Here is a 16,828-nt window from a genome sequence, read left to right on the forward strand (position 1 = left end):
ACCAGAATGTCTGACGTCATCCCACCGCTGGGAAACCAGCGCCCGCGCAGCCGAGCTTGGCTGGGAAGGCGGGTGGTGCGGGAAAGGCAGGGGAGGGGGGCAGGGGAGGGAGGTACTGGAATGTTGATGGACGCGGCATCGCGCCACTGGGAGCGGCGGTGGCCGCTCGGCCATTGGGCGACGGCGGGCGAGGGGGCGGGAAGCCGCAGGAAGGGTAGGTTGCGGCGCTTGAAAAGCCGCCGCCTGGCTGAGGAGCTGTGCCAGTGCGGGGTGGGCGCTGCCAGGGGGAAACAGGAGGGCAGCGAGTTCGAGTCCCGCCTCCGCGAGCCTGAACTGGGCGCTGCTTCTCCGGGCTGCCGTAATCCGCCGACGGGGAGGACTTGAGTGGTCGTTTGTTTTCCTCTCCTTCCTCTTTTTTTTTTTCCCTTGCGTGGAGGCCGCGGCTTTCTCTGCGGGGCGCCAGCCCGCGGGGACAGAGTTTGCCAGGAGTTTTTACGGACTTCGGGCCCCGGCTCCCCCCCCGCCCCGCCGCCGCCATGCCCGTCTTCCACACGCGCACCATCGAGAGCATCCTGGAGCCGGTGGCCCAGCAGATCTCCCACCTGGTCATCATGCACGAGGAGGGGGAGGTGGACGGCAAGGCCATTCCCGACCTCACCGCCCCCGTGTCGGCCGTGCAGGCCGCTGTCAGCAACCTGGTGCGGGTGAGTAGCGGCGGCCGCCCCGGCCCGGCCCGCCTCCTCCACTCCTCCTCACGGGAGCGACTTTGGCTGTCGCGGCCAACTTCGGGGTGCAGCGGACTCCGCCCCGGCCTGTCGCCCACAGGTGTGCCGGCCCCGCCTCCCGACCGGTGCCCCGTAACGGAGCGGCTGCCCCGGTGGTGCCGCCGGTGGCGGGGTCCGGGGCCAGGGCCAGGGCCAGGTTGGGAGGTTTTCTGGACCTCTGCGGCTCCTGTCTGGAAGCCGCCTTCGGCTGTTCCCGCCCCGGGCGGCGAAGGAGCTCGGCGAGTCCTGCTGCAGGGCGAGGAGTTGTCCGGAGCAGCGGGCTCTTCACCGTCTTAGCGGCTGAGGAAGTCTGCCTTTGCCTTTGCCCCACCTGAGGGACGACAGCGCCTTAAAGTGCAGCGAAGTGCTGTAGTTGCCCCTGTCCGCACCGCCCTCTCCCCGCGGTGCGGAGCGCGCCCTGAGGCGTCTCACGGATGTCACGGATGTCTCTGATAACGCCGTGTGGGTTTCTTTTTTTTTTTTTTTTTTTTTTTTTTCCCCTGCTGTCTTGGAAACTCCTATTTTAAGTGTAATGCACTATAAAAGGCAGAACACTCGCTTGGCGTGATTCTAGCCTTAAAAAAAAAAAAAAAAAAAACAAACCCAAACCTCCCAGGCATTTCATGCTGATTTTTGTATTGGTGAAGTCTGGCAGTTTGTTGTCGGCACAAGAGCTGAGGGGGGACAGACCTGTGGTTTCTAAGCAAAGTTTGGAGTTGTAGTCTGTTCCGTTTGATAGGTAGCCTCGAGTGTGAGTGACTGTTTGCTTGTGGGAAGCTAAAGGTGACTTAAAACTGGCTTGAATCTCTCAGCTTCTTGAAAGCAGCTATACTTAGCATGTTTCTTTACAATCTGAGTATTTGCAATATGGTCACTTCAGTCCGAGATGTGCAAATGACTAATACACTTGAAATGTTTTAGTTGCATTAGTACTTTTATAACCAGCTGCATCAAAAGAATAGCAAACTGTTGCAAGGCAGAACTGTCTTTATCGATATAGAAAGCACTGCAATGTTGCATGCTCCTTTATTTCATTGATAATTACCTGATAATACTTACCTTCCTCTTCTGTCAAGAATTTTACAGAATTCAATGTGAGCAAATAACATCTGATGTTCAAAAATGAACTCAGAGTATCTGCAAATGAATTTAAGTCATTCATGGCGAGTGATATCCCTTACCAGCAGACTTTACCTCAAAATGAAATGGCTACATACAGTTAAAATGTTGTGTCAGTGTTAACTGATGTATTAGTGCACTGAAATCGTGAGGCTTGTGGGTATAAGAAGTTGTTGAGATGACTAATGTATGTGATGTGTTTATCAGATTTTGGCCTGTAGTACTTGCTACTGCCACTTTGAGGTTTTGCAGTATGCTACAGTGTAATTGCAACTCTTGGTCCCCATAACTGTGAATTTTACAGGCTGTACTGTCTGGAATACTTGTGCTTTGTGCTAACTTTAGCTGGAACTCTTGTTTTTATGAATAACAATCAGCCTGCAGCAATGAACTGATGTAATAGGTACATTGGCTGTAAGGGTGTGAAGCCTGAGTGTATGAAATTCTTTTCCTTGAAAGGAAGACGATAGAATAACGGTTTGCCTCCCTGAGCTTAGCCTGTGTCACTGGGTTGTGTGACTGTTCCCCCCCCCCCCCAAGAAACTGAATCTGAAAGTAGCATTTGTTAGAGAAATGCAGAAACAGAATTAGTTTCTTTCTGCAGCTTGCTACTGCCAGCTCTTCTTTCATTTTGGACACCTCTGTTTTTTTTTTTTTCTTGCCTGCTGGCTAGATAAAAGGAAAGACCGTTGAATTATTTTTCTGTGTTAATTCACAAAGAGCAAACAGAAGTGGTGTGATCTGAGGTGGGACTTGCAAGGAAGATGCCCTGACCTGGTAGAATACATCTTTGACTAGACTAGAAAAAGTACAGAATTAAAGTTCTGTTTCCCGTCTGGACATGTGTTTTCAGTGCATCATTCTGAAGTATAAAGGTGACTTGTGAAACTGCAATTTCAGAGGAGCAGGAATATTCTTCTGGTGGCTTCACAGGTGAGAGCAAAGATGGAATTGTCAGTGTAACCAAGATGGTAGTGTCGCTGCTAGCTCTCTGTGTTGCTTCCTGTTAGCTCAGGGTTCTTTATGTAGTGTGAGTATCGCAAAGTGTACATGACGGTAAGCACTGACCAGCAGAGAAGTTCTTCAGTGACAGCTTGTCATATACAGCAGCACCATTCTCTGACTCAGCCACAGTTTGAAAGGTGCAATATTTAATTCATGTAACTACTGCATCTGTAAGCAACTGCTGGTAGTAATGTTTGAAGTGTTGAGACCTATTCTTGTGTGAGGCCTAGGAGATGTGCTGTGTTGGGAAATGGGCTAGGAAGTGAGAAAACGGCTGTGAGGAAGGAGCTCTGTGCAATAACTTCAAAGTTTATTTTGTTAACATTCCTGAGATGGAGTTAACACAATACACTCTACCCAAGATGGAACAGAGGTTGATAGATATGAGAGTCTTAAATTTGAGACTATTAGGGAGTCTTTCTCCTGGATAACTTAACTTCAGACCTCTATATGAGAACTCTTCCTTCAGTTTGCCATTCAGTGTGTATTTCTGTATTTTCTGTCAGAAATGGATGTGCTGTATTTTAGGGTTTGCCTGAAGCTGACTTAAGTTTTGTGGTGGTTCTAATATAAGTCTTGCACACCCAACAAAACCTACTGTAAGGATGCTTCCTTGCCAGAACCTAATTGTGAAGTAATCCTAGGTAAGAGACAGTCCAAGTCATTGTTGAAGTTAATGAAATAACTAAATCTTTACAAGTTAGTCTCTTTCCTTTGCTAAATATCAAAGATTTGGTATTCTGCACTTCTGTATTAGTTCCCAATATGTGACAGTTCGATTCTACCATGCCTTGAATGTTCTGTTAGGGGATAACTTTTGCAGAACAATACTCAAATTGTTTTGAAGCACTTTCATGAAATTTCTTAACTTTGAGATAAGGTACCTGTTGCCCATGTAAAAAATTTGCATGTAGAGGTAAGAAGCAGAAGCTTTTTTTGCACAAAAATAACCTTTGACTGGAGCCAGGAATTTGAGGGAGAGGCTTCAGATTAATATCACAAGACTAGTTAAGTACTATATCAGTCCTTTTTTTAACTGGAGATCTTAATGTTTTTATTGGCTGATATTTGGCATGGATGTATGCCTCTTATGGGAGGGTTGGGGTTTGGTTTGGTGTTTCTCATAGCTAAAGACGTAACATTGTAAGACAACAGAATTTGTTGACAGGGAGAAAGCAGTCAAGCCCAATAGGCAGGGAATAATTTGGAGTTTGCTAAATATACTATTGGTTTAGTGGGCAGTGAAATAGAATTCAGAATTCTAACTGGTCAAACTTCACTGTGAGGAAATTAACCATATGGTGGGTTTCTAATTTTTTTAAATAAAGCATTCATCAAACTTAGCCTATTTTTAAAAAGAGGTAATTCTATCAAAGATGACTAATGATGGTGCAAAAAACAAACTTATCACACACACTATATAAAATAACTTTATCTCATGGAGGAGAAAAACCTCTGCTTTCCAGTAGTGAGTTTACAAGTGTTTATGTTCACAGTAGCATTATATTACTGCCAAACAGAGAAAGCAAGTTCTACTTTGATGTTTTAAACTCTATGCACTTACTGCCTTGTATGGATTCTTGGCTTTATGTCAGTACAGGCATAGCCCACTCTTGTCACTTCTCTCCGGTGTCTTGGACAGAAGTGCTTTAGAGCAGAGTTGCTGCTGCTCTGCCAAATGGCAGCAGTACCATGGGTGAAGCCACTGAGTTTGACAGATAGGGAACTAATTCTGTGCATGAGAATTAAGGTAATAAAGGGGAACTTGAGAAGGGACTTAAGTACATATAATCTAAATACTGGAGCAGCATCAGCAACTCAAGGACATGTTGGCTTTTCAGAGGCTGGGCTGTTGAACCAGGTCAGTGCTCTGAAAGAACTGACCTGCTTTACCTGAGACTAAGTGTCTGACCATTACCTATTTCTTCAGTCCTGAGGAAAATGACACTGGTGTGAAATGCTCATAATGAAAGATTTGTAAGACACAGTCACAAATGAAGTGGCTGAGATCTTTCAGAACAGAGATCTGCTCTGAAAGGCCAGCACTTGTCCAGGTGATGATGCAGCTTCTGCCTTTCCATCCTCTATGCTATAGGTGCTGTCCTTTTGTATTCGAATCTGTATGTTTCACAAGTGTCTGCATGCACTCAATTTCTATGACATTATTTTTATGGGCGAAATTGCTTTACTCTCTATTACATTGTTAACCATCACCCTTCTCAAGAATGGATTCTTGGTGGATGCTGTGATATGCCTTTATTTACCTGCAGAGCTATGGAGTCTTACAAAGCTATACTGACATCTTTCTGCATCCCAGTCGCTAATGACAACTAGCAGGTCAGGCTAATATCAGTAAGGGTCTCTTAGCCTGTAAATATCCTGTCTCTCAGTCATCCTTTATCAGATGTTTCCTTTAAGTAGAGCAGGGCCAAGCACTAATTTAAAAAGTAAATAAAAGCAGTCTAGAGTAAGATTAAGCTTAACTGGAGGTTGTACTTGATAAGAACAACACCCTATAGCACTGGATCAGTCATTCATGTCAGAGGTTTTTGTCACTTCCTGAAGTTATGCTGTCACTCTATTTAAACTACCACCAGCTGAAGCCCACCCCATCTAGGCACAACTAAAACCACACAGATTACTTGCCAAACAGGTGAAACTCTTTACCAGTACCTATGCAGTGACATAAAGTTTAAAACAAACCAAACAAACTCAGCTGTAAAAGAGTTGGATTCAGTGTGGCTTAGCAGCTGTCTTGTCTCATCCTAGTGGATGAAGAAGTAATAATCATCTGAATCAATCGGCATATTCTGGGTGCATATCCATGGGCCTTGGTCAAGTGAGAAGTTGCCTGGGGTTGCAGGACCATGCAGAAAGCTGCATGTTTTCCCTGGACAAGTTGTGAATTGCTTACCAACAATGCAAACCACCACCTTGGAAATTGCTCATATAAATGAATTTGAAAAATGCAGCCTGCCTTGTAAACCTTGTCATGATTGCAGCAGCAAAAGCCAAATATGTGGCTAAACACTTAAAATGAGGAGAAATGGTCTGACTGTTGTGGAGAGAGGATTGTAAAATGATTCCTTATCCCTAAGTCGTCTTCTGGCATAGCTGACTTGCTTGTATCTTGGGGTACACAAGAGAAGAGTGAGCTATTGAGGACAGCTTAGTGTTTCTCTTTTTTGAGAGAAAAATTAGCTTGCAATATTTATGTTTCTGTATTTATGTATCTTAGAAAAGGATGGAGAAAAAAGGAAAAATGTAAGCTTTTTCCTTGCAAAATTTGCTGCATAGCACAAAAGCTGTCTCTCAAGGGGTTGTAGTAGCTTTCTGAATTTCTTTTTTTTTTTTTTTCATGTTTGTAACTTGTCATGGGGTATGTATAGATCTGTGCCTTCCCATGTCCAGTTTATTGTATTGGAATGTCTTTAAGCTGAAAGAAATGGGTTGTTACATCAGCTAATCTGAACTCTACAGGACTCAAAACTTGGTGACAAGTGAATGAGAGTACTAGAAGAGCCCTGATGCTCTCATAAGAATCTTTTCATTATAGGTTTCTAGGTCTTGTCTATGTGTAGTAGAAACACGTGATTAGTGTCAGTAGAGAGAGAGTTTTTTAAACAAGAAAAATTTCCTTCTTTTTAAAATTGAACATTCTACTTCAGTGTACCTGCAGTTTCTTTAAGGATGATTTACCATGTTGTGAGAACTGTGGCCATCTGCTTTGAGAAAGTGAATAAAGCCCATTAGGGTGTGTGCATGGGAGGGACAGGGAGAAGAGTGATTAATGATTAATCAGACAAAAAGCAACTTTGTAATAACAAAAGCACATAATAAACTTGTTTCTTGCTTTTATCTGTTAGGAATTATCTTTACATAAGTGATAAATCAGCTTCTCATTTGAATGGAACAATCTCTTTGTTCTGTTATTAAGTTTGGAGACTTAATTTATACCATCAGTTTTAAAAGGAATGTTTTGTTCTCTGTTCCTTTAAATGTGCATAGAGATGGTGAATGCTTCTATTGCTAATTACATGCAGCTTGGTTTTTGGGCATAAAAACTGAGAATATTATTGTGGGATGGATAACCTTAAAGTGGCAGTTAGACTAAAAAAATTCCATATGCCAACAGTATGGTGTACACCACTCCTGCTCTGGAAAACTTAACATGTCCTTTCTGCTGCATAAGTGAATTACACCATTGAGGGAGAAGTTGTTAAATCCATATTAAAGGTTGATGTTTAGCGATTTCTTCTTGTTCCTGACTTCTTGTTACTTTAAAGTGTCATGTAGTTTTGCTTTGTGCTTTGAAACAAAGAGATACTTTTCTCCATGTAGTAGTATGACTGTAGATGTGGAATTCTTTTATAGAGTTCAATAAAACAATGAACCAAGTAAAACATGGTTCAGTATGTTTTACACTTAGAAACGTGTAGCTTCAGAACATAAACAGGGTAATTTACAGGTGTCTTCCCCTTCCCAATATAGTTGAAATTGGATTGATGAAGCAAGTCTTTGAGAGGACTAGGCAGGGGGGAACCAAGCAGTGGTTTTAAAGATGTGTTAGCAAACATGTGGTGTTAATGCTAGTTACTGGAAATAATGCCTGAAATCATTAACTGGTTGTTGCAAATGCTAGGGTATAGTTTTTGTTCCAAATCTGCTAGAATTCTTAAATAAAAACCAAATGACACTTTTTCCAATTACTTTTCCAAAGCAGAGAATAGGCCAGTCCTAGTCAGTTCTTGCCTTGAGCACAGTTTAATTTTGGTAGTGGCTTCACGTATAGCTAAGACTAGCTTTATTATCCCTACTTCTCTGTTGTACAGCTTGTATGTGTTGTTCCTAAGCTCTTGTTTCTGACTGCATTGTCTTACTGGATTTGTGTGTGGTGTGTGTGGTTTTTTTTTCTGTTTTTTTTTTTTTTCCCCACCTCAAATATGAAGACAAAATACCTACTGTTAGTAATATCAGTCTTCTGCTGCCATTTCTCACTCTGAAAAGCAAGTCAGACTGGCAACTTAGACCTTAAACATTGCAATGTAGTGTGTGTGGGTTGGGTTTTTTTTCCCCTTTCCTTTGGCAACACAAATTCTATTCTCTCACTTGCTCAATCAAATGCTAAGAAGCGATGCTTGATACAGAACTTGCTTTTGTGGCCATGGTTCTTAATTCCTGCAAAATAACCTTCCTGGCACTTATCTTCAAACACAGCAATAAGTGCTCTTACTAGGTGGTGGTGTTGTTATCTAATTTGAACAGTAAAGTATCTTCTTTATAACTGTTACAAGTGCATCCACTATATTAATTGTAATGTTTAACTGTATAATTCTTCCTTAATTTTTATGACATCAGGTGAGAGAGAATTAACCCTAAATAACATCTTGTAATTGGAGTCTATAATAACAGCTTGTGTTGATGCATGGAAATGCGCCACAGATGAGTGGTTATTGTAACTATCTGCATTTCAGAAGACACTTTGTGGATGCAAGATGACTTGCTGCATGGAGAGATGAAATGATAAAAGAAAGACTGGATCTTCTTTTCGGTTACAAATATTTCACCAATGAGTTTCTCCTTAAAACATGAGCCTAGCAGCTCAAAACTGAATTGCTGGGGGGAAACTCTATGTGTAACATTTGGAAGCAGGTCTAGTTTGTCCCTGTAGTAATTTCAGGCCCTAGTGCATTTGTAAGAATATGAAACTGGATAGATAATCAGTAGAGAGGGCAAACCTATCCTTTGTTTACTTTGCCTAATAATTCAAGTCTACTGAGGCATGACTTGTTGGCTATAGTCTCAGGATAATGGCAAGTACATTTTCTGTGCAAATGTACTGAACAACTCACTTTGGAACAAATCTCTTCTGAAGTAAATCATGTTCTGATGCTTCAGAATAATTATTTACATTATGAATAATGATCAATGGATAACAATAATGACTGAGAGGGGAAAGAAGGAAAAAAACCCTCTTAACTCCTAAAGGCTTTCCATGATTACTGAAACTGTTAGCTCATATCGACTCTTAAATGATGATCTTTATAACTGTTTCCCTCACTGAGAGAACGTGTATTGGAACAGTTTCCTAGTACCCTGATTCAGTAGGAAACTGATGATTCATGTCAGGGTTCTCCAGTAAAGAGTGGAGAACAGAAACAAGCTGTTCCTGTAGAAAGCTTGTGTGTCCTGTTGCTGTTGGCTTAGAACCCTTATGAAGAGACCTTTTGTAAGAAAATTGCATTGCTTTTTCCATCAATGGTTACACCCACAAAATAGCAAATGTAACCTGATCTTCTTTCATTAAGAGTAAGTTTTCCTTGTGTCAGACTTTCAGTGCTTCTTGGGGACCTGGGATTGCTGAAGGCAGATTTTTCTCAGTAAAGATTGCAGTAAAGAAGGTATTGAGTACCTCAGCCTTTTCTGTGTTGTCACCAGGCCCACCACCTATTCATCAGTGGACCCACATTTTACCTTGTCTTCATTTTGCTGCTGTGTGCTTAAATAAGCTTTTTTTTTTTTGTCCTTCATGTCCTGTGTCCCTCACCAGATTTAACTCTATCTAGATGCTTTGGGATGGATCCCATCCTTGCATGCTCAGGTAGCACCTCTGTATTCCTCAAGTCACCTGTCTGTGCCTGTTTCTTGTACACCTACTTTTCATGTCAGCTTTGTCGGGAGAATTCTGTTCGTCCATGCAAGCCTCCTGCCACTTTGCTTGACTTGCTGCTCACCAGGGTAGGGCATCCTTGAAAATCAACCACCTCTCCAGAACCTCTCTTGTTTTGAAGACTGTATCCCATGGGATTTATCCAGGCAGGCCCCTGAAGAGGTCAAAGTCTGTTCTCCTGGGGTCTGATTTATCTTTTCTTCCTTTCAGGACCCTGAATGCCACCATCTCATGGTCACTGCAGCTAAGGTTGCACCTGACCTTTGCATTCCCAACCAATTCTTCCTTGTTTCTAACAGCAGAGTGCCTCTGCTCTTTGGCTGCTCAATCTGTATCTATCTACTAATGAAAGATGATATTTAGAGCTTACAGTGTGTGACAGGAAAAGTACAGTATTTATCACTGCAGTGGAGGTAAGCAATTTTCACATTAAACTGATTTTCTGTGGTGGCCTAAGAAGGTTTGACTTGAGCGACTGTCATCCTTGCTTTTTGTCCTTGGGTAAATATGGTGCATAAATGAAATAATGAATAACAGAACTGAGGAAAAAGTACTGCTTTGGCTAGTTTTACAAGCTTTATGCTCTGCTATCTTTGTGTATGCAGCTTAAAATGTCTGGGTATGCTGCAACTGTTCTGGTCTCATTGCTATCCAAACTAGAGTTGTCACAGTTTTCAGCCGCTTGGTTAGGATACAGGAAACCTTATATGGTAATTCCAAAATTGTCTAAATTCTGTAACTGTCCTAAAAGGTACAGATTATTTCAAGGCAGTCTCATTTCAAGTTAGCAGTAGTCAAAGACCAAAAGCCTTGTTCTGTACTGAATGTAAATGTAAATGCATTTGCAGTTTATAAGCATATTCAGGAGTACTTGGTATTCTTGTGCTGTTGTTTATCCAGCAATGCATCTCTTCAAAGTAGATGACAAAAAATGGCTTTTTGTTGTTCCTTTTCAATGGATGCACTGATGGCACTACCAGACTGTTCTTTCCAATGTTTATTTTCTGTTTGTGGGAATAATGAAGTGTAATGGTATTAAACTTGAACTGCATTTTAGTAGCTGAGTCTTTGCATGAACTACAGAGGCAAGCCTGTCCCTCCTTAAATGCTCAAGAGTGCACAATAAAATAGTTATAGAAATCAATTTCTCTAATGGATAATAGACACAGAAGTGCCAAAGTAGCAGTAGGAGAGATGGTGGTTATTTCTGCAACCCCTGAATTGATGAGGAGTACTCTGTCCTGTGCTGGATAAATCACAAGTGTCACCTTAGCTAAGGTATTGTGTGACAGTAAATGGTAATGACTGTTCTCTTCTGTCTTTTTATTATTATTTTTTTTAATTCTCATCAAATAATTGCTGTATAATGTAAGGAGCCAGTGCATCAAAACGGGAAGCTTACTGAAGGCTGAACCATATCAACTTCCTTGCCCTTTCTAGTCTTTCAGCCATTTTCTGGGAATCAGCTCTTCAGCCACAGAAGAGTCTGAAGACTCCTTGAGAAGTAGAGAAGCTATTAAAAACTCATCTGGAACTTCAGATGTTCCAGCTGAGTTTCTTCCTCTGCTGTCTTCAAACCTCTTCCTGAGTTTGGAAGAGGCTGCATATTGCAACTGTTTTTAAGGAGGGATGCATTAATAAAACTTTCTTTTCTTATACAGGCCTTGTTTTGTTTGCCTGCACAAATACTTCCTTGGAAGGAGCAGAAACAGGCTTCAACCAGACTGGTAGTCAGTACACATGACAACCAGATAACCTGTGAGTTGGAAGAGTTTTTGGGTAGATTTGGTTCTTGGTAACCACAAATTCGGTGAAGTTTTGAACAAATGGACTTCCCATTTAGGAGTAAAATATCAGTCTGTGCATAGGCAATGAATGGTTAAACTGTTAATCTCAAAATGGGATATAGTAGTACATAATTGAATTAAACCATTAGAGCTAAGGTTTGCAAGCTGGCATGTTCAACCTTCATATTTAAAATCTATGGAAACCTTGTCAGTTGCGAACATATATATCCATGTAGTCATCTAAACTTGCTTTGGAGAGGAGAGGTTTTTAATACTGAAGTGTGTGGTGTACTGAATGTTTATGCTGCTTCAAGCACCCAGTCAAAAGTTACTGGGAAGGTTACTTTCTTTGGTATGTCTATTTGCTTTTAAAATCTTTTTTTTTTTTTTGTAAATTTGCTCAAGGTTGATCTCAAAAGCAGTTTCCTATTTCAACCTCTGAAATGTGTTTACATGTGTCTAAATATCCTTCAACTAAGTCTTCAAAAGCTGATTTGTTTATAAAAAGGTTACAAAACCACTCAATACTTGAAAGAAAACTTATTCTCAAGTGTAAAAACTCTTTCTTAAATTACTGCGTAACTTCTATGAAGTTTTAGGTAAGAGAACAAGTTAGTAAATCGACTAGTGTTTGTTGGCCTACGCTAAAAATCTCTTTCGCAAGCCTAGCTGTCTTTGCAGCTTTCACAGCATAATAGTTGTGCTGAGTACCAGAGATAAACAAATGGAGTTTCTCTCGAACTCCAGAGTCATAGCGAAAAGGCCACTTTTTATTTAGCTTGCCCTGATAGAATGACCAAAAAAACTGGATTGTGAAGGACTAGTAACTGCCAAACAACTGACTTAATTGTAGCAACTGAAGAAGTGCTGCTTGAATCTTTGTCATGCTTATAAAAAGCTCCCCTCTTGAAAAACCAGAGTGGGAACCTCAGTAAATTTTAGTTGGGTTTCAGCTTGACTTCAGTGTTTATTGGGGGGGAGGTAATAGCATAGCATTTCTTTTGCTACTTAAGTTATGCTGGAGAAAACGTGTACTCCGTAGTTCTCTGACTAGACTCCACTGGCACCTGAGCTGTCAGACCAGGTGAGCCCACCCTACTCCCTATGCAGCAGGAAGGAATGTATTTTTCTGTTAATCTGATTTTTTTTTTTTTGTTTTTTTTATCTTGCCAGATTGACATCAATGATTATTGTGGTTCAAAGCTATAGAATATAAGGTGTTTTATCTTGCAATTGCAAGCCAATGTCTGGCATAACAATTTTGCTCCAGCTGTTTGGAACGGGGTATAGTTGGAGTCTCTGACCTGTTCTCCGATTACTCAAGATAGTGAAATACTGAAGAGACTTTACGACCCTGAAGCGATTGCTAACTGCTACAAAGAGTTGTTGCTTAGCTGTTGTTGTGGCAGATTTTTATATAGTTGACTTGCACTTTTTGTTGCAAAGAGCAAATTTTCCTGCATGTGGCTTATTAGTTTTAAATATTTTGGTGATGCTGGTAAGTAACCTTGTTACTATGTGGCAGCAGAGGAAGTAAGCTGTGAGGGGGTTTGTAAACTTGATGTATCTAGCTTCTGCTATCACAATTGAGTGCAATTCCTTTCTTCAGACAGGTTTTCCAGCTCTCTTGTTAGCTGACCCGAAAACTTGTATTTCTGATTCATAGAGTATAATGGTTGCTCAGAGTGGTTCTCTTCTGTTCCGTTGCTTTTAAATTTGGAGCAACTTCCTCAAATAGGACAAAATGTTGTTGGGAACAAGTGTGGCTTCCTGCTGTAGGAGATGTTTTTAGTCAGATTTGCAGCAGTACTGCTGTTTCTCTTTTCAGCCACATTCTTGTAGCAGGTAAAGGAACCGCATCTCTAAATGTGTTTACCTTGCAAAGATTTAAAGGACTTTTCATTAGCTTCTATTAAACTTCTAAAAGGATTTAAACAGTTAAAAATGGTACCTATAATGTCTCAAAGTGAGAGCAATTATATACTATCAAGTGTTGGTGGCACTTTATTGTCCATATTCTAATGTGGAGTTGATTTATTTTTCTTTTTCAATGTTCTTCTAATGTGACACAGCAATGGTCTGCTGTTATATGTAGGCTGGATAATATTATGTATTTGTACAGTGCCTGGCACAATGGAGCTCTAAAATGCTAACATATTCCAGTGAAAAAACTTCTGGTTTAAAGTTGTTAAACTTTCTGATGTTTCTTTATGATTCAGCATTGAATTTAAAGATTAACTTTTAAGACAGGTTTGTAGAGGCTTTACTTCTGTACCACTTCAAACTAACAGTGACTAGGATTACTCCTTTTGTATGCAAGATATGAAGCCAGACTCTGTCCAGCTCTCCCAATCATGGGAACTTAACCAAATAAGCAGTTTTAGCCTAGATATTTGTATGTACTGATTGTAACTGTCAAGTTGCTTGCTTATGCTGCCCATTTTCCTCCCTTTGTTTCAATTGAGAATAGTAATAGCTTCATGTTACAGAGCTACTGTCCATCTCATCACACATGTTCAGGTGCTACCGTCTACAGTAATAGGGCCAAACAAATCCATTGGTACAAAGAAAAGTCCCACAGGTTTCAGTATTATTTGAACTAAGTTTTCTAGTAGGGACTGCAAGAGTAAGAGTACTGCTTTCAAATGCTTTAATTGGGTGAGCATAGAGAAGTAGAATGTGATGTATATTAATGTTAGTCCAAAGCACTGTTTCAGAATTAGGCTGGCTCCAGCAATATGTTTTCATGGCTGAAAGTGAACTGTAAAAGTGGCTAAGAGTAGATTCTACTCAAGATGGCATGGAAGACAATAATTGTTTTGAGTGAGAATTTCTATCATTTAATTCTACAGACCTAATTTCTCAAAGGAACCACTGACAACTAGGAATTAGATTATACCACTCTTACTAGTTGTGTCATCCTGTAGTAGAAGATTCTGAGTACATGGGTAACATCTGCTGCTATGCTGTCATTTATTAGCCTTTACCACTTAATCTCTTCGAAGAATAATTTTCTTTTTCAGTGTGAGTCAAGAAATAAGTAGCAAATGCTGTTGAAAGTAGTTGTTTTTAAAGCTTTTTTTTTTTGGATGTGAAAAGTAGTTTGTTACTTGAATACATAGTAAGTTTAAGTTTTATTAAACACTAATTTTAACAGCAAAGTCTTCATCTAACTCGAACTAATGCCAAATCAGACACTTTGTTTCATTTATAATATTTTGTATCAGATATTTCTGTTGAGTAGCTGCTTTGTAGTAGTTTGTAAATTCTTTGTGATGACTCTGCACATAAGTGGCTTGTCTTCTACATGCTGAATTCCTTTCAGAGTCGGTATAAGGGATCACAGGCACTGAAGGCAAAATCAACATGGAAAATAATCACTTAATATTAAGTTTCTGACACACTTAAGTTTTTAATGGTGCTGTAAACGAGCACTGTCCCGTGGAAAACAGCCCACCATTTCTAGTCCTTATTTTATTTAATGTAACTAGATATTGTTAAAAGGGATTTTTTTAATTAGCTACAACATTTTAGTGATGATTTACACTGTTAACTTACTGTACCCTTGAATTAACTGTTAGTCAAGTAAAATGAGACTCTTATGAAAGACAAATTGTCCAATATGCTACAGAAGGTGGATAATAACTATGAAATACCATGTTAGTATGTATCTTGCTGGTGAAGAAACATTTACTGTGGGAGGGCTAACTGCTGTGAGTTTGTCACTTCAACTATATATTAGTGAACGCATGAAGATATTTTTAATATAATACTAAAAACTCTGAAAAATGTTACTTTATCGATAAAGCTAATTTAAAATGAGTATGTTTCCCTTCAGGGAAACATTAGGATTAAACAAAGTCAATGAGGGATAGAACTCCATCTAGTTCCTGCATTTGCAGGTTGACTTAAGTAAATAGATTAAGGTAGCATCTCTTATGTATTCCTTCTTTGCCTCAGTACTAAACCCATTTAGTTTTTGTAACCTATCAAGATGCTGTTGGGTATGAGGCACTTTCCTTAGACTTACTTGTAAGGTGGCAGTAGCTAGTTGCAGCTGTGAATCTCATTTGTAGAGGACAATTGCTGTATCTTATTTTTCCAGGTGAATTTTATATATGCTCAAAGGTCAGAGCTGACTTATGTTATTTGACTGAAGTGGAGTTATAGTGTCTTAAAGTAGTTCTAACTCAGAAGGACTGGTTTAGAAGAAGAAACTCTTCTCTTGAGAAAAGAACTAATTTCCAAACTGTAATAGTTCTGTAAAGTCTCACGTAATCAGTATGTCCTTTGTTTCCTTTAAGTTGTACATCCTGTAATTTGCTAAACCATCCAAGCCTCAGCTTTGTACTGGTAATAGAGTTAGTAGGCAATAGCAGCATGAATGAAAGTCTTTTGGTTCACAAATGATGTCACTTTCTGATTTCCATATGGTTCTTGTTTCATAGTTATGTATTTTACTTGGACAGTAGGATTTCCTTAGCCTCAAGCCAATTGAATTTGTCTTAATCACCAGTGTAGACAGGTAGGTCAGTTTGCTGCTATTAGGGACCAGATGGCTGGAGTGTTCTAATTTACTTGACTTATTGCCAGGTGACTTTGAAATTGTACCTTGGTATGCCTGAAATGCAGTCTCCAGGGTAATCATGGGAAAACCAGGACCCAGTATACAGCTTCCATGTTAACTGAAAGGCAAAGCAGATAGGCTCTGATTCAGCAATCTCTTTAGATTCACGCCTGGCTTGAAGGAAAAGTGGTCTTGTTGACTGATGTCACTGGTAGTATATGTGCATTGTTTGTTTGGTGTAAACTAGAAGCAGGAAAAGAATTCAGCTGCATATTTCTTTGGACTTATTTTTCAGTCTCTAATTGCATTGGCCTATTCCCCTACAGATAAGTAGAAAAACTTAAAGCTTCTTAAACCAGTGTTAAACTCACTAATTGCAAGTGACATATCAATCCCAATTATAATTCAAAGGAAGATGAGAGTGAAGTGATGAAGAAATTGGAAATTTCCTTTGTTAAAGGCTTCCAAGAGAGCCTTTGAAAGGGAAAAAATGAAGTTTTGAGTTTTAAAAAAGTTGTATTATTGTACCTTGTTATAACTGGTTCTTTCAGTCTTATTGGATGAGAAGGATTAGATTGTGAGGAGGCAGTAACCTGTAAACCTGTTCTCCTAGATTTTTCCATAGTACTTCAACATTGCTTGTCTCTTCTGTTCAGTTTGCTGAAAGTTCTATCTTTACTGGAAGCTGTTTATGTCAACTAATGATAATTTTTGAGTGACTTGTGAAATTTAGGTGTGACCAAGAAATTTCATGATGTACCCCAAAGCTGTTTGACTTGCATCTGGCAAAGTTTTATGCTTTGCTGCTATGCCAAGATGTATGAAATTCTGTTTTGCGAACATTTACCCCATGGATTATGGTAGCTAAAAGTCAGGGCACGATAAAACAACATGAACTCCAACAGCTGTATTTCAA

At 40.0% G+C, this 16,828-nt stretch overlaps 1 protein-coding gene across 2 annotated transcripts in view; it reads left to right on the forward strand.

Annotated features, from left to right (window-relative positions):
* The first annotated feature begins 275 nt into the window (after positions 1–275).
* The window catches only part of VCL (vinculin), a 61,141-nt gene continuing 44,588 nt past the window's right edge, over positions 276–16,828 (forward strand). For both annotated transcript variants that reach the window (XM_082486154.1, XM_082486153.1), the window contains exon 1: positions 276–704. In XM_082486154.1, the coding sequence (XP_082342280.1) occupies positions 537–704 (168 nt within the window). In that variant the 5' untranslated portion in view covers positions 276–536. The remainder of the gene's footprint in view (positions 705–16,828) is intronic.

Source organism: Vanellus vanellus (genome assembly GCF_965231255.1).
Source record: "Vanellus vanellus genome assembly, chromosome: 7".
Classification (NCBI taxonomy): Eukaryota; Metazoa; Chordata; class Aves; order Charadriiformes; family Charadriidae; genus Vanellus; species Vanellus vanellus.